Source organism: Canis aureus, chromosome 30 (genome assembly GCF_053574225.1).
Source record: "Canis aureus isolate CA01 chromosome 30, VMU_Caureus_v.1.0, whole genome shotgun sequence".
Lineage (NCBI taxonomy): Eukaryota > Metazoa > Chordata > Mammalia > Carnivora > Canidae > Canis > Canis aureus.
The window spans coordinates 41,352,859-41,379,095 of NC_135640.1; the positions used below are offsets into that span (position 1 = coordinate 41,352,859).

Here is a 26,237-nt window from a genome sequence, read left to right on the forward strand (position 1 = left end):
AGTCCAGTGTGTTCTGACTACCCCACCCCACCCTCGAACTGTTTATGCTTAGAGGCCACGGTAAGCAGACTTCAGTATTTTTAAAAAGGGCATCTGCAATTGTAAATCTTGTGGGCAGCAAGGAGAGCCAGCTCCGAAGTACATGGTTTCAGGAAATGTTCTGATTGGACAGAAAATGGAGCCTCTGTGTCGTCTCTCCACCTGCTCCAGGTCAAGAGGACAGGTGCACCTGAATTTTTACCAGGTGAGACCTTGGCCCAATCTTTGACCTCTTGAGGCTTCAAGTGCTTTGTTCATAAAAGGAAGAAGTTGGTTTATAAGGTTTATTCTAGCTCAAAAGTAATATTTATAACTAATAAAATTCTATTCATCTATCTAGGGCGATAAGTAAATAAGTAGTGATCTAGCAAATCCTGAAAATAAGAAATATACTTGGATTAATGTTTTGTGTTTTGTTATATTATGCAGAGGTCATAAGTCAGGAACGTTTAGCGCGTATGCTCTGTGTATACACACTTTGTGATGAAATTCTTAGCAGTGATTTTTGCCGTTCTACAATTAGATCCACTTGTCTTCGGTAGGATCTAAGATCCTCGAACCATTTTTAAACTAAACTTTGCAAAGCTGCAGAGCTGTAGCATCTGAGCACGGGTGCTGGGATGATGATCGCTAGCTTTCCAGCAGCCCACTCTCCCCGTCACCCTGGCCCCCGACCGGGTCCCAGGTCCAGCCGCCTCCTCCCAGCAGTGTCTCCTTAGCTCTCCCGCAGCAGTCTGTGAAGGGCTACTTTATGTGGCTAATTGAATAATTTAGCATTTTACATACAAATAGTATTTAGAAGGTATTATCTGGCACAGATGTTTCCATTTCTTATGTCTTTATTTTAAATGGACCCAAGACTTCAGCCCATGGAAGCCAGTGATGGCTTTAATATAAATGAGGAGTTCTTTTATTGTGGTGTTTGAAAAGGAACATTTTAAGGATGGTGATGGCTTCCTTCCGTTGCTTAGACATTTTTTAAGAAAACGGCTTGTGGAAAAGAATTAGGTATATTTTAAAATCTGTTGCTTTATGGTAATTCTGTTTTCTCTAATATTAACACAGCAGTCAGGTCGGAAATAAGTAGTGAAGCCCGTAAGCGTCTACACTGTGTGTTAGTGTAGACCAGAGATCTCAAGCCCAGAGTTCTGTTAGAACAGAACGGTGGGGTTGAGCCAGAGAAGCCAAGACAGGATGGGTTCCAGAAGTTGTCGAGTGTGTGCAGGGCACTGGGTCGGGTCCCCGGGAGGTAATCGGTGGCATGTGTCAGAGCAGAGTCAGAGAAGCGGGGTGAGGCCAGATGTCGGGGCTCCTGGGGAGAACACTGTGGATCAGTAGAGGAGGAGGAGGGAGCTTATCTTTGTTACCCCGTGGAAGACCTTCTAAGGCCCCAAACACACAAATGACAGGATAAAAGATGAGGGCATCTGGCCAGATCCGAAGGAAGCCTTCCTGTTCAGTGAAGGACACTGCGGACGTGAACAGGTGATAATCTGCGAGAAGGGTTTTTCTTTTCTAACATCTACACCCGATGAGGAGTTCAGACTTAGGTTTAAGGGCAGAGTCCTACAAATCAAAAGAAAAAAAATGAAATCCAGAGGAAAATGACAGAGGATACTACTCGGCAGGTCACGGAAGGGCGCATCCGCACGGCCCACGGGCACAGGCAGCGCCGGCCTCCTAATCAGAGCTGCAAGTCACAGCCTCCTTGTCGCTCGGGCCCAAGGGGGGCAGGCGGTCCTGAGCCTGTGTAGAAACGGGGGGCCTGTATCCCGGGGTCGGAGCATCGCTGGGACCCCTGCCGCAGGGCCCTGGTCCGGTACTCGGGGTACCGCCGTGTGCCCTGCCGTCCTGGCCAGGGAGCCGGGACGAGTACCTGTGCAACGTCCACACGATGCTCCCGGTGGCGTTATCGGGCGACACCCTGGGAGTCCAGTCGGTGACGAGGGGCAGGGAGGGGCCGGGGGGTGGGCGCCACCAGCTGGACGAATGTGGCAGGCGGGTGCTGCTGGGGCTCTTGGCGGGGGGGGGGGGGGGGGGACGGGGGGGTCCCTTCGCCGCGTGCGCCCTGACCTGTGACGGAGTGCCGCTTCGCTTGTGGCGCGGCAGGGAGCAGGGTAGCGCGGCCTCCCGGGTGACGGAGCGTGGGCGCCCACGTGCTGGGTGTAGGCTGCGCCTTTGCTTTGTCCCCGTCACTTTGTCCCCGTCGGGCTGCCCGCCGGCCGCGGCCTTGAGCTCGGGGCAGGAGCGGGGAGGTGGAGGCAGCGCTTCTGTTCCGGCTCCTGCTTCTCAGGGGTCCCGCCCCTCGGGCCTCTGCCGGCCAGCTCTGACTCACAGGGCGCGAGGAAGTGGGCCTGGGATCGGGGCTGGACCCAGGGTCCAGAAGCTTCTCTGGGCCTCCCCAGTAGTGGTCTTTACAGGGTCAGCGGAAGTGGCCCCTCCCCTCGTGGATTAAGGCCTTTACCTCACAGCAGGGAGCGTGGGTCACGCCTGCACGCCCCGAGGGGTCTCCCCAGCCCCCGGGCTGCTCCCCACGCGCCCAGCAGCCCCCGCGGGCGTGAGCGGCTCTCCCTGGGCCAGGGTAGGGGCAGCTGCCGCTCGTCCTGCCCTGGGGGCCTCTGTCCCTTCGGAGTGGAGTCCCCGGCGGCCCTGCAGCGCAGCTCTGCGCTCGCGGAGAGGAGGGTCTTGTCGGTTGTCGGCTGTCCCCGTGGTGGGCGCCTGCGGTCCCAGCTTCTCCGGAGTCCCAGGCCTGTCCCAGGCTTCCGGCAGGTGAGTGGCGGCTGCCCGGAGCGCACCTGCCCCAGGACGCAGGCTGCGAATCCAGCCCGGGGCCTGCGTCCCGCGGGGGTGCCTGGAGGGGGTGGTCACGAGCTCTCTGCCCGGGGGTCCAGGAGTGAAAAATGGGAACCAGGAAGGAGAAATGGGACTTGGAAGACATTTTTACTCAGTGTTTGAGGGGTGGTTTCATGGTGGCCCGCTTCCCGCTGGGCGCCCTAAAACCGCTGCGTGTCTCTGTGCGGTGGGAAGGTCTGTGTTCGGCCGTGGGGCGCCCGTGGCTGGTTCGGATCCTCCAGCGCTGGGCGCCCCTCCAGGACTTTGTCCACAAAGTGAATCCCTTCTCTGAAACCTGGCTGAGGCTTGGGGAGCCCTGGCCGGGGGACACCTGGCACTGTGCCCGAGGCTCTGACTGCCCTGCAGCGCTTCCACCGGGACCCCTGGGCCCCTCCGGTCTCATCCGTGGAGAGGAGGTTTCTCAGGGTCCACACGGTCCTTCACGGGTCTTCGCCTTTTTTTTTTTTTTTTTAATTTTTATTTATTTATGATAGTCACAGAGAGAGAGAGGCGCAGAGACACAGGCAGAGGGAGAAGCAGGCTCCATGCACCGGGAGCCCGATGTGGGATTCAATCCCGGGTCTCCAGGATCGCGCCCTGGGCCAAAGGCAGGCGCCAAACCGCTGCGCCACCCAGGGATCCCGGGTCTTCGCCTTTTTTTGAAGTTGTCGACTTTTAGTGAAGCAAATACCCGTTCGAGACAAATGCAACTTGTGACTTTAGTCACTGAATTAAAAAAGTCAGCATGAATTTGTTACAATGTTACAGAAAATTGGAGTCAGTTTTACATTTGAATCCTGGGGCCATCAGCCTGTAGACGCTCTGCCCCCCCCCCCCCCCCAGGGCTGTGTTCATCAGGCACCAGGCGGAGTCCCCGACACCTGTGGGTGAGCCCCTGGCGGGGCGCCCATGAGCACCCTCCCTGGCCAGCCCGGGGGGGGGGGGGGGTCACACCGAGCCTTCAGAGCAACCCTCCAGTTTCAAGGCCGGCTTTCAGGGGCCCCAGTGGGAGCCAGGCTGTGAGGCCCAGCCTGGGCATAGAGCCTGCCCCCATCCCTCCTGGTACCTGGTCTGTGTGCCGCCCCCCCCTTGGTTGTGGCAGCACTGCCCCCCACGCCCTGGCCGGAATCCTGCAGACGCAGCATGTCCTCCTCCTTGGTGGCGGGGGCGGGGGGGGGCATCTGGCCTGCTAGGCCGGTCAGGTGCCTGCATCCTAGCCGCAAAGGATGTTGGGAGAGCGATTGGTGCGTGGGTCTGCAGCTTGAAGGTGGCCTTTGTCTCTCCCCAGGGCGCATCAGTAGGGGAGGCAACCCACAGCCCAGGACGAGCGCTCACGGCCAGGCCTGACCCATGCTCCCCAGCCCAACTCAGTGGGAGGAGGGGTCCTCCAGCCCCGTGGGACGGTCACAGGGACCCAGGGAGCTCCATCGGCTGGCCCTGTGGGACACTGGTGTCCTGAGCCAGCTGTCACTTGGGGGGGGATTCCCTTAAAAAGGGCACCCTCAGGAAAGGGCAGGACACGTCCCCACCCATCTCTGGTTTTTCTTTTCCCTTAGGACCGGCACCCCCCCACCCCCACCCCAAGCTGAGCTGACTGAAGACCCCCTTCCCAGCTTCCCTTGCAGCCCAGTGTGGCTCGGTGGCTCCTGCCACCGCTGAGCTGAGCGTGGCCCCGACCTGCGCAGGCCTGCGATACCAGGCAGGAGCCTCCCTCTCACAGACAAGGTGTTAGTGACCGAGGAACCACCGTTTGTAAAGGTGTGTCCAGCGGCACCTGGGCTGCTCCATGCGGGAGGACATGGACACGGGAGGGACACATGCCAGCAATAGGCGGATTGTCGTGGAAGGCCTGCTGCTCCGGAGAAGCAATGTCTGAAGGTGACAGAGGGCGACAGCCCCAGGGACCTGCTGGAGGCGTCTCCTGAGCCCCGTGCCTGCTGCTTCCACCGCAGCCGTGCCCAACCAGGAGGCTCATGAAGTGCCCCCGAGACCACCCCATGTGGCCACAGGCACCGTCCCCCGGGTGTCAGGTCCCCGGGGGCTGCTGTCTTCTGTGACCAGCATGAGCAGCAGGGGCAGGAGGCTTCTGACAAGGTTGAAGGGCCACCAGGGAGGGTTGTTGCCACCAGCCTTAGGGCGCAGACCCCGCGGTCAGGCCCAGGACAGGGGAGGAGAGGCTCTGAGCTCCACGCTGAGCATCCTGTCTTACGTTCTACCCATGGACCCAGGGAAACACACTATGAAAGTGTGTTACACACCAGCATTGTTGCGGGAAAGTCAAGTTCCGACCCGTGGGGTTCTTGTAATGACAGCATCAGGTACTAATGCCAACCCCACTTACTACCAGGCCTGTGACTGAGGTCCACAGGGCTCTGATGTTCCTCCCCCTCAAAGCATCCCCTGCAGCCCTCTGTCCTGCTGTGGCGGGAGCAGCCCTTTGTCAGGGGACCTGCCTTCCCCACCATTCTGGGTGCCCTCCAGGATCTTATTGGGCGCAACACCCTTCTAGTGCTTTTCAGGACCAGGGGGCCAATTTGCCTGGGTGGAGATGTCTGTGGCCTGCACCCCAGCCATCATCTTGCTGTTAAGGGAGGGTCTGGCCTATATTCCTTCCATTCTGGATGTTTTTTAGGCTCTGCTCCCTTGTCTTCCAGCCTCCACAAGCTATAGAGATCAAGTCAGATGCTTTCCTCATTCCCAAGACTTTCCCCTGTCCCCACCCACCTCTGGAAGCTGCTTCTGGATCCTGTCCCTAGTGATCTGACATGTCACAAGGATGTTCCCTGTGAGCGTCTTCCCTCATGCACTGTGCTTGGGTGCTGGAAGGACACCTCAACCTGCAAAACCGTCTTTCAGTCCGGGCAGGTTCTGGAACTATTTCCAGTCAAGTTGTGGGATCCAAGAAGCTCAAAAAGTTCTGAGCACAAGACACATGAAGAAAAATACACCAAGTACATCATGATTCCCAAAATAATACTGAAAATGAACAAAGCTGGAGGGCTCGCAGTTCCTGATTGCAAAACTTACCACAAAGCTCTAGTCCTTAAAAAAAAAAAAAAAAAGCTCTAGTCCTGAAAACAGTGTTATGGCCCAAGGACAGATCTCTTGACCAATGAGTAGAATTCAGAGTCTAGAAATAAATACTTCCATCAATGGACACTTGATTTTCACCAAGAGTGCGGAGACCGCTCAATGTGGGGACACACACACACTCTTCAACAGATAGACCTCCGTGTACAGAAAAATGAGGTTGGACCCCTATCTCACACATGTATAAAAACTAACTGAAAATGGGTGAATGAGTCAAGTATGACAAATAAAACTATATAGGTCTGAGCAGAAAAGAGGTAAAATTTCATGACCTTGGATTTGGTAATAGGTTCATAATTATAATACCAAAGGTATAACAAAAGAAAAAAATAAATTGAACTTCAAAGTTTAAAATGTGCACTTAAAAGTCATCATTAAGAACTGGAAACGTTACCCCACAGGAGGGGAGAAAATACTTGCAAATCTCATACCTAGTAAGAGTCTAGTATCTAGAATACATAAAGATCTCCTACAACTGGGCAATAAAAGATAACACAATTTAAAAATGGGCAAAGAACATGGATAGGCATTTCTCCAAAGACCCACGAATGACGAAAAAGCACATAAAAAGGTGCTCAGCATCAGTAGTCACGAGGGAAGTGCAAGTGAAAACCACAATGAGATACCACACATCATCAGTTATAAAGCAAACCCCCCAAAACTAGAGAAATGACAAACGTGGACAAGGATGTGGAGAAAGTGGAACTTTGTGTATGGCTGAGGGGGACGTAAGGGGGCGCGGCCACCGGGGAACAGTCTGGTGGGTCATCAACCTGGAATCACCGCATGACCCAGCACTTCAGCCCCAGGGATAGAACCCAAAGAATTCAAAACGGATCTTCTCGTACACAAAGGTTCACGGCAGCCCAGTTCCTGGCAGCTGATGTCCTAGATGAAGGGACCAACAAAACGTCCATCCACACAGCGGACCATTACGCAGCCACGAAAAGGGACGAGGTACGGAGCCTTGCTACAGCGCGGGTCAACTTCAGGAACATCGCGCTGAACGGAGTAAGCCAGACGCAAAAGGTCAGATTGCATGATTCCGTTTATATGACGTATCCCAAACCAGTAAACCCACAGAGACAAAAAGCAGATGGGCAGCTGCCAGGAGGGGGAGGGGAGGGGAGAGGACCTGGCTACACGGCACCAAGACCATAACATCTTTAAACTGGTCATTTAAAGGTATGAAAATTTCACCCCAATCACAAAGCCCCAACACTCCAGTCGCTCTGACCGCCCCAGGCCCCAGCAGACACACGGACCCCACCTCCCTAGCCCCCTTCCTGCTGCTCCCCAGTCTGGATTCTTCTCCAGAAAAGGCACCGTCTGCTTTTACCCTCCCACCCCCACCCCGGTGATTGCGTGGCCTCACCCACCTGGCTGACTTCTCGTTGAAACTCAGATTTTCTCATTGAAACGTTTTAGAAGAAAGTTAAAAGCCCATGCGCTCCAATAAACCATAAATAGACTCATTTAGGTAGCCAGGGGTCACGAGGGGGGAAGCCAGCACTTATGCGGGTCCCGGGCTAAGCACCCTACACCTGCTCCTCGCACCCATCACGTTAGAGCAACCCCAGCGTCAGGTGGTTAAAAATCACATGTTGGTTGGTTCAGTGTCTACAAGAGCGAAGGAGAACGGAGCCCACCGGCGGCGCGGGGGCCGTCAGAGCTGGACCGTGGCCGAGGCAGGTCTGGGCTCCGGCCCGCTTCCTGACTTGGTCTTCTGCTCCCGCTCCCGGGCAGCCACGAAGTTCAGCAAGTCGATGGCAGTGACGACCCTGAACACCGTCTGCCTCTTACTGGACTTCTCACTGCCGTGGCCTGAGGAGGAACAAGGCGGTCGGTCTAAAGGCCCCTCCACGCAGCCACGCCCACACCCACACCCGGGCCCTCGGGAGGCAGAGCTCCTGGGGCCCCGCCCGAGCCCGCAGGTGCCTGGGTGCCGGAGCCCAGCGGCTCCCAAGCAGACCCGACACCAAACGCCGTCTTCTGACACGAGCCGTCGGGGCGAAGCTGCAGAGAGCGGGGCCCTGGCCTCCCCGTCCCGGCTCTCGCTCCGTCTGCGCGTCCCCCTTGGTGTCTGACACTCGCGTTGTGGCGTGAGGTTCCCACACTGCCCACACCCATGAACTACACCGGCTCACGGCTCCGGCCCGACTTGACGCCCAGGCTGTTCTCTCGGGCCTGGAAGGAGCGCCAGCCCTGGGCGGCCACGCTGTGCTGACGGCAGAGGGTTGGGGACGGTTAGTTTGATGTGTCCGCTTGACTGAGTCACAGGGTGCTCAGATATCTGGGCAGAAGTTACTCTGGGCGTCTCTGGGCGAGACCCGATACTGCACTGGGGACACGGAGTAGAGCCGATGGCCCTCCCCGGCCTGCCGAGCCTCCCCTAACCAGTCGAAGGCCTGAACAGAAGGAAAAGGCTGGTCCTCCCCGAGTAAGAGACCATCTCCTGCCTTTGGGCGCAAACCCTAACATCGGCCCTTCCTGGGGCCTGGGCTCTTGGGACCTGCCGGCCCAGTCCTTATAGCCTCCTTCCCCACGAGGAGCGGCTGCAGAGGCCCAGGTCCCATCTCTCCCCAGCACCTGTCCGCGGCCGGCCCTCACGCCTCTCAGGGCAGCGGCCATGCAGGGTGGGGGGCTGGCACAGGGCCCCCGAGGAGACCGGCCACACGCAGCCCGCAGGAGTCAGCGGCCCTGCAGCCCCTCCCGGAGGGTTGCCCAGCACCGGGGCGTGCAAGCGCCGTCCAGGACGTGGCCTCGGGCCTCTGGGCCTTTGGGCCGAGCCCTCGCTCTGCCAACACAGCTGGAAGCAGCCGTTGGAAGTGCTGCCACGTGGGCTTGGTCCAAGGAAACATCACTCATGGACCCTCAACCTGGAACCCCTACCTTCCCTACTCGAATACGAGGTGAGACCAGGAGGGCAAGCCTCCCGCTCAAGCCTGGACACCCTCCTTTGCCCGCGGAGCCTGCGACACTGACAAGAGCCCACTCTGGGGGAGGGGGTACATACCTGCAGGCCCCCCCACCACGCCCGACACGGCCAGGCCCCGCGCTGTGGAGCCAAGGATGGGGGAGGGTTAGCCTCAGGCTGGGGCAGCCCAGGCCCAAGACCAGCCCTCACCCTCCCCAGAACTGGAGCGGCAGCCCCTGGCCTGCGGGGACGCGAGGCGCGGCCTGGAAGTGGCCGTCGTGTGGTGCTGCGAAGGCCCGGGCTGCCGGGGGTGAAGGTCGGCGCCACCGACCCCCAGATGCCCTTCGAGGGAGCTCGCGGCAGGAAGGCGCATGGAAGCGTGGGCCCGGGCTGTGGCAGTCGGCGCCCCCCGCCCCCTGCCCCGCCCACGGCAGGCCCCACTCACACTGGATCTGCTCGTGGACCACCAGGGCGAAGTGGTCCATCTCCAGGATGTGCGAGAGCTTGCCCAGTGGGTCCGTCAGGTGGATCTGGAAGGGAAGCGGAGGTCAGCGCTCACCGGGGCCGCCCAGCCAGGCCTCGAGCTGGCCGGAGCCTGAGGGCCGCTGCCCCCGTGCCCGCTGCCCCCGTGCCCTCCGGCGACGGAGCAAACACAGGAAAGGCCCGGAGAACACGAAGGCGGGAGCCCCGCCTCTACTGCGCTTTGCCGCCTGTCACCAAGAACGAGCACCGACGCCAGCCTCGGGGGGAACCGTACAGAGAAGGGGAGAAGGTGGGGACTCGCCCCGCACCATCCACTCGAGGCCCATCATGGGAACTTATGGGAAGAAAGAAAACACTTTGGGGCCCCCTGGAGTGGCCCATGTGCCGCCCCACCACCCTGGTGGGGTGTTCCCAACTGGATGGGAAAGGGATTTAGGGCTACAGGATGGACAGGAGATCCAGGGGTAAATCGGGGGCCGGGAAGACCAGCCACGGATGGACACCCCGGTCCCCACGGCGGGGGGAGCAGCAGCCACCACCCGGCCCGTCACCCCGCTTGGGCCCTGGTTCACCACCAGCTGACCCAGCGCCCAGGTCCAGGTGGGCGCCCCCCACACGCTCACACCACAGGAAAGACCTGAAACGGGGTTTCTCAGTCCAGCCTCCTGGGACCTTGCTGGTCACAGGGTCCCCGTGTCCAGGGGGAAGCTGTTTGCTCTCAGCGAGAGGCCCGGATGCCCTCGTCTTCGTCCGCACGTTCTCTTGGCAATCAGCCCGAGAAGGGCGCTCCGGGGACCAGGCCACCTCAAAGGCCTTCTAGCACCCCCGATGGACAGACCCTTCCGCCCCGGGACACGGGGTGTGCGGCCATCCAAGGCGGCCTCTCGGCGAGCTCATCCGAGGCTGTAATTCCAGTGGAAAGCTCTTTCCGGCCTCCAACGGCCCAGAGGGAGAGGCGGGGTCCTCGAGGCGGGGTTAGCAGCCCACCAGGAAGGCTCGCGGCCCGGGGCTCTGCGTGGGGTGCTCTAGCGACCCCGTCACCCCGCAAGGTGCCCAGGGGCTTAGACGGGTGTCACCTGCAGTTAACCATGGCACCCAGCGGTCCCTTTGAAGGACTTGGACGGTCCTCCCTCCCCACGGCCTCCACTGCCGCCCGCTCCCGGGGAGGGGCCCGGGGGCTGCACCAACCCCAGGTGATCTCCCAAGCCCAGCGGCCACACCGCAGCCCGCCGGCGCCCTGCCCTGCTGCCCTGGCCATGGGGGAGCTCTGGGGAGTCCAGGAGGCAGGTCCCACCGGCTTTACGCTGCGGCCCGGAGACCCCGGCTCCACCCGCAGCGGCCCCTCGGTGTGTCACCCCCGCCAGCCCTGCCCGGCAGCTCAGCGAGGGACACGGACACCCGGGGGCCCTGAAAGGAACAAAAGGGACGCGGGCGTTGGGGGGCACCCCCCAGCTCTGCCTCCAGCCCTCAGGCTCCGTCGGCCCGAAACCCAAAGCACCGTCGGAGCAGAGGCTCCCCCGTCGGCGAGGCAGGCGGGAGGCACGGCTGGGTGCAGCCAGTCCCGGGGGAGCGGCCGGGCGCCCAGTCAACCCCAGAAGGCCCGACACACGGCAGGGGGCAGGCAGGACATGGCGCTGTGGGCAAGGAGCTGCACACGTGCGTACGCGCGAGTCTGGAGAGCACAGGGCACCTGCGCGGGGGCAGGGACGTGCACGGCTTTGGCGTGCTGGGGGTCTGCGAGGGGTGGAGGACGCCTCTGGGTGACCGTGGGGAACACGCTCACGGTGTGGCAGTCACCTCCATACACGGGAGGGAAGGAACCCAACAGCCTGTGCTCGGCAGGGCCGGCCCCAACTGGCTGGGGACCTGGGGGCCGGGCGGCCTCACAGAGCTGACCCATGTGCTGGGTGCTCTGGGGGGGGGTGACCAGGGGCTCAGGGAGGCCACAAGGAGGGACTGAGCAGAGGCCAGCAGGAGGGGCAAGGCGGGAGGTCCAGGGAGCGCAGGAGAGGGTGCAGTGGGGGACGGGGATGGGGGTGGGTGGGATGGGGGGCGGGGAGCAGTAGGGGATTGGGGGGATGGGGGACAGGGAAGCAGTGGGCGGTGGTGGGGCAGGGGGATGAGGGTGGGAAGCGGTGAGGGATGGGGGGATGGGGAGCAGTGGGCAATGCAGGGGGATGGGGGGGATGAGGGGACTGGGAGCAGCCTGCCCTGCCCGTCTGCCCAGGGCCCCAACGGCCCTGGCCCATCTCCCAGAACATTTTAGTTCTCACTGGATCCGGGGCTTGCCAGGGATTCCCCAGGAGTGCGTCCAGGAAAGGCCGGGACCCCGCGTGGGGCACGGTCACGCCCCCAGATGCCAGCTCGGCCGAGGAGATGGCCTCTGGGCCTGCTGCGGACCCCCAGCCACACGCTGCCAAACCTGGGGGTGCCCACACCCCGCCCCGTGGCCTGGCCGGGGCTCCCACCCGAGCCGCACCTGCCTCCAGGCAGCGGCGTCCATACCTGCTTAAACTGCTTGTAGAGAACTTTCTGCACTTGGTCTGACGGCTGGACCTTCCCGGCACGCAGGGACGACAGCATGTTCCCCAGGGTCACCATCCCCAGGATCATCCTGGGGGGCGGGGGGGGGGGCGGGGGTCAGTGCGGGCACCTTCCCCGCCCGGGGCAGAATAAGCCCACGGTCGCCCTCGGGCTCAGATCTGCACTGCAAACTGGGGGGCCCTCTGGGGGCCTCCCCTCTGACCAGTGTCGAGGGCAACCACCCGGCAGCATCCTGGGACACGGGTTTTGGGGCTACAATTGGATTGTGTGGGGAGCCCGGGCACGTGGTCATCTGCGTGGCCTTCCAGGGCTGGCCGTGTCCCCTGCGCCTGCCCCGTGCGCACGCCGAGGCCCTGGGGGTGGGGGGACAGCAGGGCCCAGCTGTGCGTGTGACCAGCCCCCCACCCCCCAGCATCTGCAGCTCCAGGCACAGCAGGGGGGGGGGGCACGACACTGACCCTGACTCGTCCACCACGGGCACCTGGTCGAAGCCCTTCTCGCGCAGGATCTCGATGGCGTGCTCGCAGGTGACCGTGGGCAGCACCGTCAGCGGCGCCGACAGGCTCAGCTCCTGAACTTTGAGGTGCCACCACCTGGGGGGGAGCAGGGCGGCCGTGACCTGGGGCGTGGGGGGCCAGGAGCGCATGTCCTGTGGCCACGGGGGGACCCCGGGAGGCAGCCTCACCACGGCTTGGTCACCGTGAAGTCCTCCTCCTTCAGGAAGCCCTTCTGAAGCATCCACTTGTCACTCAGGAACTTGGACCTGCGGGCGTCGGGAAGTCACCAGGTGGGACGCGGGGTCTGCCCGCGTGGAGGGGGACACGGGGGTTCCCAGAGGAGGCGCAGCGCCCCTCAGCAGACACCCTGAGGCCTGGGGGGCGGACTTGGGAGACCCCGGGGTCTGTGTCTGAGGAGCACAGGGCACCAGGGCTCCTGTCCCCGGACCCGAGCCAGCAGGCCCCCTCCCAACACTCGCCCATCACTCGGGGGCAGGCACGAGGCAGTGCGACCTGCCAGGGATGAAGGATTCAGGCCCTGCCCTGGCACCCACCTGGGACCCGCCTGACCAGGCGCGTGACCTGGGGATGAGGGGTGAGAGGACACGCTCCGACCCCGTACAGCCATCCCCAGGGCTCACCCACACCCTCGCTCGGGCCCGCCCCACCCCTCACACCCGCTCACACCCACACAGCGGCCGGCCAAGCTCGCGGGGCGTCAGGCGTTCGTGGGCAGCCCGGCTCAGGGCCGTCTGGCCGCAGGACCCCGGACATGAACCCGCCTCTGGGGAACCAGCTCGGCGTGGTCACGAGGGGCAGCTGAGCGCCCTGGGCACGCGTACCCACGGCTCCCACACTATGGAGGAGGTGGTGAGGGTTTGTGGGCGGGACGGGGGTCTCTAGGTCCCTGCGCCCTGGGGACCTGCTGCAACTGGACCCGTGGTCGTCAGGCCTGGGACACGAAGCGCACAGGTGCTCAGCACCATCGGCCTGAAGGGGCTTCGGAGGCCACTGGTCACACGTGCCAGGGCAGAGCCAGGGGCCGTCCCACCCCAGCCACAGGTGGACCGAGCTATAGGGTGAAACGGGGGGGGGGGGGGCTTCATCCTCCTCCTCCCCCTGCTGAAGCGCTCGGCCCCAAGGTGTGTGGAGTCACGGGGGCAAGAGACCCTCTGTGGGGCGCACTGGCCTCAAAGGGCGTCCCAGGACTCAAGATGGGGATGGGACCTGCAGGGGGACCCCCAGGCCAGGAGGGGGGAGCAGAGGCTGCGGGGGGTGGGGGGTGGGGGTGGCGCCCTTACATGTAGTTGCGCACGGAGTCGGGCAGGATCACCACGCAGCGCTGGCCCTCCTGCAGCTCCTGGGCAGCCTTCACGGCCACCGACACGGCACTGCCGGCGCTGCCACCTGCGGAGCGGGTCGGGGTCAGACGCCCCCGCGGGGCAGCGTGTGTGCACATGCTTACGTGCCTGGACGAGCTCTGGAGGGATCCTGGGGGGCCACCCACAGGGGCTGCCTCTGGGGAGGCCCCACTGCTCAGCGCCCCCGCGTGCCTCTGGCCCCGAGCTCACACCGCCCGGGCGGTCGGACCACCCGCTCCCCCAGGAGCTTTGCACGGAGCACGTGCGCCGTCGCAGGTCCTGCAGCTCAGGCAGGCGGCCTCGGGGGCGGCGGCAGGAAACGGCTGGCGAGCAGAGCTGTCCCATCGCCTGTCCCCCGAGGCCCGGGCAGCGGGCAACCTCCAGCCTCCCCGGGGCGACCCCAGTCGACGGTGAGCCCCCGCTGCGAGGTCAGTGCTGGTCCTGAGAGCTCTGGCCTCGCCCCCAGACACCCCGCCCCGCCGACAGCACCGCCAGGACACGTCCCTTGGCCCGGCCAGGCCAGGCCAGGCGGGAGGCAGGTGCCCGGCGCACACCCGGGCCCCGACGCCTACTGTGCCGGGAGCACAGTCTTCACGTGACACTGCTGGGGGTCGGCTAGGTCCCCCGGGCCCTCAGCTCGGACGCCCCTTCCCTTCCCAGTCCGTGGGCCACACCCCGTCCTCAACAAGGCGGTTCAACACAGAAAGCCAAGCACACAGACCCTCCTAGGACCCAGAGCTCCGGCCACCTTCTGGAAGGACACCTGCTCCGTGGCCCTCCCGCCCCGCCCGTGGGCACCGCGGCCTCCCGAAGGGCAGGTGGGCACACGGCCCCGGAGGAGCACGGCCGCCGTCCCGCAGCCTCAGGACGAGGGCGCCGTTCCCACAGCGCCCGTCCGTGCCCCGCACCCCAGCCGCCAGCCCGGCGCCCGCCCGGCGCTCACCGCACAGCAGACCCTCCTGCGCGATCAGCATGCGGGCGAAGGCGAAGGCCTCCTCATCGTTGCTCTTGAACCACTTGTCCACCACCTGCGGGCAGGACCCACGCCCGAGGCTCTAGAGGGGCTCGCGCACTGGTGTGGGGGTGCGGCCTCTCGGACGCCCTGGGTCCAGGAGGCCGTGACCCTCCACGGACGCGGCCCGGCCCCGCATGTGGGATGGGATTCTCGTGCGTGAACACCTAGAACTTTCTCCCTCTCCCAGGTCCCACACGTTCTCCCTCTGGCAGCCAGAGCTCTGCTCCGGCCCCGCTGCACGCCAACGTCCCCCAGGCGGAAGCGCCCTCCAGGTTCCCAAAAAGGAGCGTGCCTGGGGTTCTCCTCGTCCACCCGGCTCACCTGCCCTAACCCCTGCGCAGGGCCCTGATTGTGCATTGGCCACGTCAGCATCCACAGCACAGGCCTGGGACGGGGCAGCCTGTCACCTAGCCTCGCCCCCAAGGCCACGCTCCGCCCACCTGCGGGTGCAGCGCTCGCTTTTCCGCGCTCCCTCCCCTAGGAAAGCGGGTTCAAGGGGGCATGGGGGCAGAGGCTCGGACCCCCTTGCAGGGGAAGCGCCCTGGCTCTACCCACCGTCCGGTCCAGCACCGTGGGGATGAAGTCGTAGCCAATCCCCTCCACCTCGTACGCGGTCTGCTCTGACTGGTTCAGCTCCTCGGGCTCTGCTAGGATGGAGCCCTCCGGATCCACCCCAATGATCTGCAGGGTGGGCGACAGGAGGGCCCAGCTGGCAAAAGTCTCGTGGCCACACCCAGCCTTCGGGGGTGGGGTGGGGTCGGGGTGGGAGTGGGGGGTGGCAGTCCCACCCCTAGCAAGCACCTGATACAGACCTGCCCCCAGGGTGCAGGGTCAGGCCTCAGGCAAAACTGGAAACCCAGGAAACCAGGCCAAGACAAATGTCACCCCAGGGCACTCAGAGGGACGGACAGGTGGGGCGGGGGAGCAGCCTCGCGGGGGAGACACTGGCGAGCAGGGCACCCCAGGAAGGCCGTGGGGGACAGAGGGCGCTCAGGGCCACCAGCTGCACCGTCTGTACAACCCCCTCCCCAGGTCCACACTCAGCCCCAAGCCCACATTCCCTCCTGGCTGGGGCACGTGCGGCACCTGAACCTACGAGCAACAAGCTCTGGAACAACCCTCAGAGGCCACCACCCCCCTGGGGGCATGAGGGCGCCTTAGTCGTGGGCCGTCTCCCTGCAGGGATCTGAGCCAAGTAGGGGGCAGGGGATCGTCGTCAGGCTTCTGGGCGTCGGGCGCCAGAGCCTCTGCCCTGGAGCGAAAGGTCCCCGTCCTGACCCCGCTTACCGCCTGTGTCTAGGACGGTGTCTGATGACGACCCCCCGCCCCCCGCTCAGCCCAGGCCCCCGTGGGGAGACGCACACAGGCAGGGCCCAGGAGCCTCCACCGCCCGCCGCGGCCCCGGGTCACTCACTTTGCACCCCGGGCATTTCTCCTTCAGCTTCCTGGCGATGCCCGTGATGGTGCCACCCGTGCCCGCCGAAGCCACCAACATGTCCAGCTTCCCTGATGGGAGAAACTGCGTCAGGGGGAACGTCCTCAGGCCCTAACCCAGCTGGCCCACCACACTCGGTGTTTTTTTTTTTTTTTTTTTTTTAAGATTTATTAGGAACACCTGGGGGGCTCAGGGGTTGAGCATCTGCCCTACTCAGGGCATGACTCCGGGGTCCCACATTGGGCTCCCTGCAGGGAGCCTGCTTCTCCCTCTGTCTCTGTCTCTCTCTGGGTCTCTCAAAAATAAAATCTTAGAAAAAACAAGATTTTATTTATTAAAGAACGTAAGTGGAGGAGAGAGGCAAGGGGGGAGGAGCAGGATCCCCGCTGAGCAGGGAGCCCGAGGATGCAGGACTCGATCCCAGGACCCCGGGGTCATGACCCGCGCGGAAGGCTGACCTCCGACGGAGCCCCCAGGCGCCCCCGCCCCCGGAGAAACCATTGTCACATTCCCACAGCCCTTCATTTGGGGGCCAGAGCTTTTTAAAAAGCGTTCGTGACCCAGGGGGGCTTGGTTCCAGCCTTTGCTGAGCGACACACGGCCACCGAGATCCCGATCTGGCCTGAGTCCCCAAGTGCCACCCAGAGGCCTGGCCAGGACGTGCCGCCTGCGGGGGACGGGGAGGCTGGTCAGGGAGGCCGGTCAGGGACGTGGTCAAGGGAAGGGAGTCACAGAGGAGACAGGAGGCGGCCCACCTCCCACGCTGCCGAGGGGCTGGCGCGGGCGCCCGCAGACAAGTCCCCACCCGCGCCGAGGCGCTTTGGCCAAACGCGCAGATTCGCCCACGGGAAGCCTGGGCGAGCACAGGCCCGGACCTCGCCACGGACGCCCGCGGCAGCACCGGATTCCAGGCGGAGGCCAGGGAGTAACCGCCTGGCAGTGCCCCACTCAAGGCTCTGGGGAGATCACCCCCACGTCCCCACGGGCCTTGGGCTCCCAACGTGAGCAGAGGCTCCAAGGAGCCTCCCGGCCTCCGGGGAGGAGAAAGCCCGAGCGCTGAATTCCACACTCACGTCAGGGCCCAAAAACCGCGTGGAGCCCCCCCGGCCCAGACACAGAAACAGGGTAAGGAGGTGTCCCAGGAGACGCCAGGGCAAGGGCTCAGAAAGCACAGCAGAGGCAGGAAGCCTCTCGAGGGAACTGCTCTGGAGAGCTTGTCACAGGGAGGCACAGCGGGGCTGGGTTTTGAGGGGCGAGCAGGAGTTGGCCAGGGACAGCGTGGTGACTCGTGTGCCCCAGGCAAGCAGGGAGAGGCGCGTGGAGCACAGGCGCGCACCGTCACACTGCTGCAGGATCTCCTCGGCGGTGGTGTCGTAGTGAGCCAGCGGGTTGCTGGCGTTGCGGTACTGTGGGGACAGGCGGCGAGGTCAGACACGCGGCAGCGGCCACGGGGCACCAGGCGCACAGCCCGGGGCGAGCCACAGGGCACCCCGGCGGCTCGGGAGCACGTGGAACGTTCAATCCAGCCCCACCGAGGGTGCGCTTCCTCAACTAGCCCGCTCCCGCCACCCGTGTGGTGTCCCCAACCCCAGCAGGTCCCCGGAGCCCCCTGCACAGGTCCCCACCCCGAGTTCACACGGGCCCCCAGACCCCGGCCTCACCTGGTCCAGGATGTGGGAATTGGGGATCTCGTTGTGCAGCCGCCACGCCACCCCCACGTGCGACTCGGGGGAGTCAAACCGGGCGTTGGTGGGCGTCCTCACGATCTCGGCCCCAAGGGCCCGCAGCACATCCACCTGCAGGGCATCGGTGAGGCCCGTGTCCCCACCCCCCGCCCCCCAGGCCCGGCACGCAGGGGCGGCCCCAGGAGGTGACCCTGCCCCCACCTTCTCCATGCTCATCTTCTCCGGCATCACGATGACGCAGCGGTAGCCCTTCACGGCGGCAGCCAGGGCCAGCCCGATCCCTGGGGGCGGGCACGGGGTCAGGGGGGCCATGGTGCCACCCCGGGGCCCCTACCCACCCACCCTCCCTCCCCCTGGGACAGGTGCAAGAAGAGCTGAGCAAACTGGAGGGAAGGGCCCGGCCACACAGGCCTGCACGCGGCAGCGGTCACCACAGGCCAGGGGACGCCCCCACCCCGGGCTGTGCCAGCACCCACCGGTGTTCCCGGACGTCGGCTCAATGATGGTGTCCCCGGGCTTCAGAGTCCCCGCCCGCTCGGCGTCCTCGATCATGCGCAGGCTGATGCGGTCCTTCACGCTCCCACCCGCGTTGAAGAACTCACACTTGGCCACTGCGAGCCAAGGATGAGTCACGACAGGAGGTGGCCCCGGCCCCAGCCCCGGCCCTCTAAGTGATCCCTGACCCCACCCCCCGCATTCTGACGGAGCCAGGACATGGGGACACACATGGTCTTGGCTGGTTCTGTAAACCAGCCCCTGCAGTCCCGCCTGCGCCTGGCGGAAGGTGCTGGTGCCCTGGGAACCTCCCACCTGCCCGTGCACCTGCCGTCGCCCAGTGGCAACAAGAAGCGTTGGAGAGAAAGACGCCGAGGACCCCTGCTGGGTGGACGGGCCAGAACGAGCCCCCTGTGGGGTCGCACGTCCCCACAGAGAGCGGTTGGACATGCAGCCGGCGGCCCCCGGGTCCCGGCCCCGCGCCCTCCCACCGGGGGCTGCAAACCCCCAGGCCTGCCTCCCGTCGCCGTCACCCTCACGGGAGGAGCCCCTCGCCCGGGCCACGGGGCTCCCCAGCCATCTCCCGGCAGTCCTGGGCCAGGGCCTCCGCTCTTCCAGCTCTTACAAACATGTCGTGCTTGCATTGGGGCGTGGACATGGCACCAGCCGCGGCCGGAGGGACCCAGCCGGCCTGCGGGGAGGGGCACAGGCACCTCCCTCTGGTCCGTCCCGGTTTCCTCCCACAGACCTCGGCCCCAAGAGCCAGGCTCGGTGCCCCCAGGACTCGACAGCCTGCGCTGGGCTCCCTCCAGGACGCGGTGGTGCTCGCTCTGGGCCCCGAGACCAGCCTGAGCCGCGCTCAGCAGGCCTGTCAGGGGGACTCACTGACCTCGCCACCAGCACGGCCACCCGGCTAGGCCCTGGGGGCTGGCGCTGATGCAAGGCCAGGGAGCGGGGCAGGGAGCGGGCCCGCGCCCCCAGGGCTGCCCCCAGCTCAGCCAGCCATCGTGGCCTCAGGCCCTCTTCCAGCCCCACCCCACATGGGCTCTTGAGGCCGTGCCTCCGTCCCCTTGGGGGTCGAGCTGCCCGGGGGCACCAGGCCTGGTCCCCTCCACCTGCTGCCTGCCGTGCGACGGCTGCTGCGCAATGCAAGCCTGGGAGCCGTGATGGTGAAGCCATGCCCCCCCTTCCTGCACAAAAGCCCCTTCCCCAGGACCCCTAACACTCGCGGGTGGTCCTCTGCTTGCCAAGGACCAGGCCACACATGCTCCCCACGTGCCCACCGCCTCAGGACGCAGAGGGACCGTCTAGCCCTGTAAGGCCAGCAGAACGGAGACCAGCCCTTCCCGCCCCGCTGGTGCCTGGGCCCCCTGTCACGTCGCCCCCTCCTCAGATGGGGCTCCTTCCTGCTTCCGTCCCGCCTTCCCCCTGGGCCACATTCAGCCCGGACTGGAGTGGCCGGCTTGGTCACCCCGCACGTCCCCTGCTGGGCTCTCCCCTCCCCCGTCGTCCTGGAAACGGCCTGGACATCTGTGAGCCGGTGGGTTCCCGGCCCCTCTGCACCCCCCACCCCAACCACGAGGGTCCCGGGGGAGGGGGGCGGGGAGGGTCCATCCCCACATCCCCGGGCCCACCCACCGGGCCAGGTACTCACAGAGCTCGCACTTCAGGCCAAACTTCTTGCCAATCTTGTTGATTCGCACCATGGGGGTGTCCCCAATTTTCTTCAGGATATCCGGCAAGATTTTGGGGGATTTCGCCCTAGAACAGAGTCGTCCGTGATGAGTCAGGCCTGGCAGTCCAGCACGCTGTGTCAAGTAAGTCAAGAAGCAAATCAAAGACCTGGCTTCACTGGGATCTGAGTGATGATACAGACCTACACGCGGGGTGAGAGATCAGGGCACACTCACACACGCGTGTGCACACAGGACCCCCCATAGGATTTCTGCAACTGCTTGTGTTACGTTATTTCCAAAGAAAAAAGAGGCCGTAACAGCACTGACTTCAACGGGCCCTGGTCCGTGCGCTCGGTGCGTCTTTCCCGGGGACCTTCACTCAGTTCCCTCTCTCAAGCCGACCCGAGTCCTCCTCCCTTCTCCCCCGGGGTCCTCCCCCAGCCCCCTCCCAGCTCCCATCCGCCAGCCAGCTGTCCCCCTTCACATTCAGGTGACCGGTTTCCTCTTCCCGCTCTTCCACCTGCTGACAGGTGTGCACAACCCAGCTGGCGGTGTGCAAACCACGCTATGTGCACCTCCTGAAGGGCCCCCTCCACCTCTCCCCCGTCCTCCGGCTCCGGGACGGATGCCAATCCCACACCCTCCTCCTGTCTGCGCCAAGGATGTGCTCACCGAACATTCGCCTGGGAATACACACCTCTGACCGAAGGTTCCAGAAATGCAATCGCTGCCTACACCCTCAGGTTTCTAAACTACGGGCCGTGGTTCTCAGGCTGCAGCGAGCCCAAGGCACTGGGCGCCCATCCACCCCGCATTCCTGGCCCCACGCCCAGCCCCAGGGCCCGGCTCCCCGGGGGGTCCAGAGGTGCTTAGGAGGCAGCATTCCACCCCCGGGCCGGGCGAACAGGCCTCCACGCCCACAAGGTGGAGTCCAGCCTCCAACTGCGGCCTCCCAACAGGAGGGACACCCGGCCAGAGGGAGGCCGGAACAGCAGGGAGCACCTCACAGACGACCTCAGCCCCGAGGGAGGCTGGGCCCTCAGGCTGAGGCTGGGCCTTGATTCAGTGACTCCAGCTGCATCCTCTTGGGGGCTCAATCGTCCTGCCCCAGCCCGGGAGGCCCGCCCGCTCCACCCGCCCGCTCCAGACAGGAGGACATGGGCCTCCCGACTCCGGACCAGGCCTCGGGCGCTGGAAACCCCCTGAGCACCTGCCTGACGTGACCAGGGCAGGAGCCAGGGATCAAACGGGCCAGGGAAGGCCCAGGAGGCCCCCGGGGGGCAGCCCCACCACAGTGTCTGGCCCTTCCCTCCTGCTGCGCCCACCCTGGTCCTCCTTCTCAGCCATTCCACCTGGGAACCATCTAGAACCTCCCCCGACCGCCCACCCAGACCCATCACACCTGCGGCCTCACCATGAGGAGCCCCGAGCACCACAGGCTCCGGCGCACGTTGGCTGTGCACTCTCCCCGCCGGCTTTGCAGGGGGGTTAATTAGGCCCGCAGATGAGGAATAGGTGTTTTGCACCCAGTCAGGGGGCCTCCCTCCCACCCCAGGCCTTCCGACTCAGGACTCAGGAGCCCTCAGGAAGCCGGGTCTCTCCCTGCGGCCCTGCGCCCCCTCCCTGGGAGCCTCCCCAGCCTCTGCCCCAGGGCTCATCCCCAGCTAGGCCTCCGCAGCTCCCAGCACGGAGATGGTTCGATGTTTGCAGCTTCCGGGCTTGGGGAAGTTTCCATCTCCATCTCCATCCGTGAGCCCCACTGGGGCCCACGCCTCCCCACCACCCCTCGCTGCCGAGCGTGGGTACAGCAGCGTCTACGCAGTAAAAATCAAACACCTTGACTTATTTGTTCACTTCTGGAAGATTATCCTAAGGACGAAAGCACTCAAGTTTTATCGGGGGTCAGAGATTTTAGTCTTTTTTTATTCCTTTCCCACAGACGTATCTCTTACACTTAGAACAGGGCACAGATGACTGCAAACATCTAAATATGCAGGAGAGGGACGCCCCCGGGGCTCAGCTGAGCCTCTGCCTCCGGCTCAGGGCGTGACCCCGGGGTCCCGAATTCCCCGCATGGGCCTCCTGCAGGGAGCCTGCTTCTCCAAATGCCTGTGTCTCTGCCTCTCTGTGTGTCTTATAAATAAAATCTTTTTTTCATAAATAAAATCTTAAAAATACTCAAAAGAGGGCTTCAAAGTTCTTCACGCAACAGTCCCAGTTCAACCACGAAAAGAGTCCACTGCCGACAAATATCTCGTTATCAGAGAAGTGTTCACCGCTCAGGCTTAAGGGGAGGCGCGCAGGCTGCATCCCTAATTGCTGCAGCTGCGCGCTCGCCTCCAACGGGAGCATACGGCCTGTGGGGCTGGGCTAGAAAGTCCCCTCGGTGGGTCCCTCAAAGCCTGTGACTGGGGCACATCCGTTTAGTTACCCAGCGTCGACTCTTGCTGGGCACCGGGCTCGAGCGAAAACCAGCCTTGGCCTCTCTGAGCCTTAGTCGGTCATCTAGAAGGTGCCCCCACCCCCACCCCGTCCCAGCTCACCCCCACCCCGAGCGATTACAAGGGGGGGACCAACCTCAGCTCTACATGGCCATGTGGCTTCCAGATGACAACCTCCTCTCTTCAGGACAATAGACAAAGCAAGAAGAGGTCACGGACCGGCACTTACAAGGCAGTGTGGTGATGCGGAGACTCCGCGAGGGGCCTGCCCAGCTTCCAGGAGCACCTGCTGGGGGCATCGGGACGGATCCAGAGGCGCTCCTTGGCTTCTTTATCTGCCAGGGGCCCCTTCTCCAGGGATGCCCCTGAAAGGTGGGGGCACCCTGCGGACCCCGCTTCTGCTTGGGGTGTCTCGGAAGGCATGCTGGGACCTGGCAGAGGGAGGGGGAGAAACTGAGTTGGTTCAGGCTTTTTTTTAAAATTATTTTTAATAAAAGATTTTACTTATTCACAAGAGATCATTTATTCATCTCGGGGTCCTGGGATCGAGTCCCACGTCGGGCTCCCTGCATGGAGCCTGCTTCTCCCTCGCCTATGTCTCTGCCTCTGTGTCTGATGAATAAATAAATTAAATCTTTTTTCTTTTAAAAAAAACTTATTAAAAAAATAGAATGATAAAGAGGACATCACACGCTACCAGAAATTTAAAAATCACACACAACCTTCAAATAGATGAGACAAGAAGACAGAGGAGCAGGCGGATGGATGGATGGGCAGGAGGGAGGGAAGGAGGGAAGGAGGGACGGGGCGAGCTCACTCCTGGTGAGGCCCCACTGGGCTGCAGCCCTGCCTGGCTCCTTTGGGGTGACAACCAGCAGGTGCCACCCTCATCTTTGCAGACCCCAGGATTGAGCTCAGCCCCTCCTCTGCCTCCTACTTCTGTTTCCCTGCACTGACCAGGAGGCCGGAGCCCCACTAAGCGCAGACGGATCACTGAAACCCCGTAGCGCCAGCTGTGTGAGGGGACGGGACAGCTGCACAGATGAGATATGTCCCGCATGCCATCCGGGAGAGAGGAGGGGCTCGGGGAGACTAAGGCAGTGTCAGTGAGCGTGGACGTCAGCGAGGAGTCCTGTGCACCAACTGTCACACGGGTGCCTACTAATGCAAGAGGCTACGCGGGGAAACTGCGTTAGGAGGCAGGCATCAACCCGCGAACCCTCCGTCCCGGCTTCTCCATTTTTCCTATAACTAAAACCACTCTAAGAAAGATAAAATAAAAAAGGCTCTGGAATCCTGTGGGTTTGGAAGAGTCCCGGCCAGAAGCTCACGGCAGAGGATGTGGCTCAGGGTGGTCGCTGAGCACAGCCCCACGGCTCCTCTAAGAAGGGACCCCAGATCCCAGCCCTGCACCTCCTCTGCTCCCCAAGAACTTCCTAAGGCAGCTCTGCTGTGAGATGGTGGGGGGTCCTCTCCTGGAGATGCAAATCCAGGCTCTTGCAACCCTCCCTAGCCTGCTCCCTTCCTCCTCTGGAGCCATAGGGCCAGGCTGGGTGCGGTTCCCATCACCACCTGATGCAGCAGGGCCCAGGGGCTCCCCACATCGCCCATGCCAGACCTGCACTCCGGGAGCCTTGCCACCCTTTGCAAGTCACGCCCCTTGGACAGTCTCCAGGCCCCCGGGACTGGGGGTGATCAGAAAGAAACCAGCCAAGAAAAAAAAAGAAAGAAACCAGCCTCCCAGCTTAGCCCCGGGTGCACAGACTTCTTTTATGGCGGTGCAGATCACCCCCCAAACCACTCAAGGACAACCTTCTCCAATCTTTTGAAAAGCCCTAAGCAGAACAGTGCCTGTCCTCGGTGGGGAGCCGGAGCAGGCCCAGGGCAGGGGACTCTCCCGTCCTGCAGGAGTCCTGGGGCGCAGGGGTCCCTCAGTCCCCATCAGAGGGCCCTGTGCCTCCTTTCTGGAGACTTGCTCTGCGCAGCCCCGGGCCAGGTGAGGAGCAGCTGTGGACCCAGATGGAAGCCGATCGCGTTTCTGCGGCCCCCAAAAGCACTGGGCCGGACGCTGGCTCGGGCTGGGACCGAGCACGTGCGTCCAGGGGAGGCGGGCTCACCTGGCGCCACCTGGGCTGGCTCCTGCCCCACCTTAACCGCGAGACCCCGAGGGCAGCCTGTACTCTGCAGACACGTACCAGTCCCCCCGGTGTTGGGGCTGGGGGTGGGGGGGTCACGGGCAAGAGTGCAGATGGTAGTAAATCTCTCTTAAAACGTGAGGTTCCGGGCAGCCGGGGTGGCCCAGAGGTTTAGGGCCTGTTTTCGGCCCAGGGCGTGACCCCAGGGTCCTGGGATCGAGTCCCACGTCGGGCCCTGCATGGAGCCTGCTTCTCCCTCTGCCTCTCTCTCTCCCTGTGTCTCTTATGAGTAAATAAAGTCTTTATAAAAAAAAAAAAAAAGTGAGTCCCTACGGGGGTTTGGAGCGCGCCTGGGGGGGCACTTCGGGGTAAGCACGCCCAGGGAGTCCTTGGGAAGCTAAGTGCTGCTCCCCTCCCCCAGGTCGGCCGCCGCCCCGCCTACGGTCTCCTCCCCACCCCCGAGTCTGCCCCGGCCACGGCCCGCGCCCCTCCCCCAAGGGCACCCAGCTCACGTGCCGCCCCCGCACCTACATCAATATTTACTCCCCCCCGGACAAACGGCGAAAAGAGCAATTTGCGAAACAGCCGTTTCCCGTCCAAAATGCGGTGAAAAATCACTGGTCGCGCACCGGCTCCCGCCCGCCCCCGCCCCCGCCCCCGCCCCGTGCGCTCCTCGGCGCGGCCACGTGGGTGCAGCGCCTCGGCCCGGCCGTCCGCACGCGCGGGAGCGGGAGGGTCCGGGCGCGGGGCGCAGACCTGCTCGGCCGCGTGCGGGGGCAGATGCTGCAGCTCCGCGGGGGGCGACCCAGGCCCCGCCGGGACCCCCGCCCGAGCCCCGGCCCCGGCTCCGGCCCCGGCCCCGGCCCCGGCCCCGGGGCGCTCACCTGGACGGAGAGGCGGGCACGCGGGGCGGGCTGGGTGCATCCGGGCGCCGGGGCTGCGGCCCGACAGCTGGGACCCGAGCGCCAGCCGCCAGCCGGGAGCCGCGGGGACCCGGGGCCGGCCGCGCGCGCAGCCGATTGGCCCCGGGGGGGGCGGGGCGGGGCGGGCGGGGCGGGCGGCCAATCCCAGGGCCGAGCTCCCGCCCCGCCCCCCGGCCGCGGTCCCGGGCCCGCCCCCTCCGCACCCCTCCCCCCGCCCCCCGCCTCCCACCCCTCCACAGTCCGGGGCCCGCCCCCTCCCCGCAGCCCTCCCCCCACCCCACCCCTTCACACCCCAGGACCCCCCCCTCCCCCAACCGCCCCACTCCCCGCCCCTGCAGCCCGGCCGCAGTCCCGGACCCGCCCCCTCCCGCACCCCTCCCCACTCGCCCCCCGCCCCCCACCCCCTCCACAGTCCGGGGCCCACCCCCTCCCCCACCCCCGCCCCCGCAGCCCGGCCACAGTCCCGGACCCGCCCCCTCCCCCGCACCCCTCCCTCCCACCCCACCCCCTTCACAGCCCAGGACCCGCCCCCTCCCCCAACCCCCCGGCCCAACTCCCGCCCCCACAGCCCGGCCGCAGTCCGGGCCCCGCCCCCTCCCCCGCCCCCTCCCCGTCACAGCCCAGGACCCGCCCATCCCCCACCCGCCCCACTCCCCGCCCCCGCAGCCC

The 26,237-nt window shown here is 64.1% G+C and overlaps 1 protein-coding gene and 2 long non-coding RNA genes across 4 annotated transcripts; 2 read left to right on the forward strand and 1 right to left on the reverse strand.

Moving 5' to 3' along the window:
• Positions 1-2,112: 2,112 nt before the first annotated feature.
• On the forward strand, positions 2,113-7,471 carry LOC144302029 (uncharacterized). Its single transcript, XR_013368940.1, has 2 exons — positions 2,113-2,808; positions 4,160-7,471. It is a non-coding gene; the product is annotated as an uncharacterized LOC144302029 (long non-coding RNA).
• CBS (cystathionine beta-synthase) lies at positions 5,828-25,664 on the reverse strand. 2 transcript variants are annotated; one of them, XM_077879339.1, is made up of 17 exons: positions 25,530-25,664; positions 22,740-22,941; positions 20,048-20,154; positions 18,375-18,509; positions 18,100-18,179; positions 17,875-18,009; positions 17,550-17,619; positions 16,193-16,284; positions 15,334-15,459; positions 14,707-14,791; positions 13,704-13,809; positions 12,591-12,668; positions 12,364-12,498; positions 11,867-11,975; positions 9,324-9,408; positions 7,611-7,785; positions 5,828-6,963 (listed from the first exon to the last, which is right to left on the reverse strand). In XM_077879339.1, the coding sequence occupies exons 1-16, from the start codon at positions 25,567-25,569 to the stop codon at positions 7,628-7,630; spliced, it is 1,743 nt and encodes a 580-aa protein (XP_077735465.1). In that variant the 5' UTR covers positions 25,570-25,664; the 3' UTR covers positions 5,828-6,963; positions 7,611-7,627. The 2 variants fall into 2 exon arrangements, with proteins under 2 accessions (XP_077735465.1, XP_077735464.1); XM_077879338.1 differs by lacking the exon at positions 5,828-6,963 and having other exon boundaries at positions 6,992-7,785.
• Positions 15,543-22,253, forward strand: LOC144302028 (uncharacterized). The gene is made up of 2 exons (XR_013368939.1): positions 15,543-20,210; positions 20,600-22,253. It is a non-coding gene; the product is annotated as an uncharacterized LOC144302028 (long non-coding RNA).
• Positions 25,665-26,237: the final 573 nt, after the last annotated feature.

Bases quoted from the DNA above. Each gene is read 5' to 3' on its own strand.
- CBS (XM_077879339.1), bottom strand. From the start codon at position 25,569: ATGCACCCAGCCCGCCCCGCGTGCCCGCCTCTCCGTCCAG. The intron at 17,620-17,874 runs GTGAGGCCGGGG...CTGTCCCCACAG, and splicing joins ATTCCCACATCCTGGACCAG to TACCGCAACGCCAGCAACCC. The intron at 9,409-11,866 runs GTATGGACGCCG...CTTCCCTTCCAG, and splicing joins TCTACAAGCAGTTTAAGCAG to ATCCACCTGACGGACCCACT.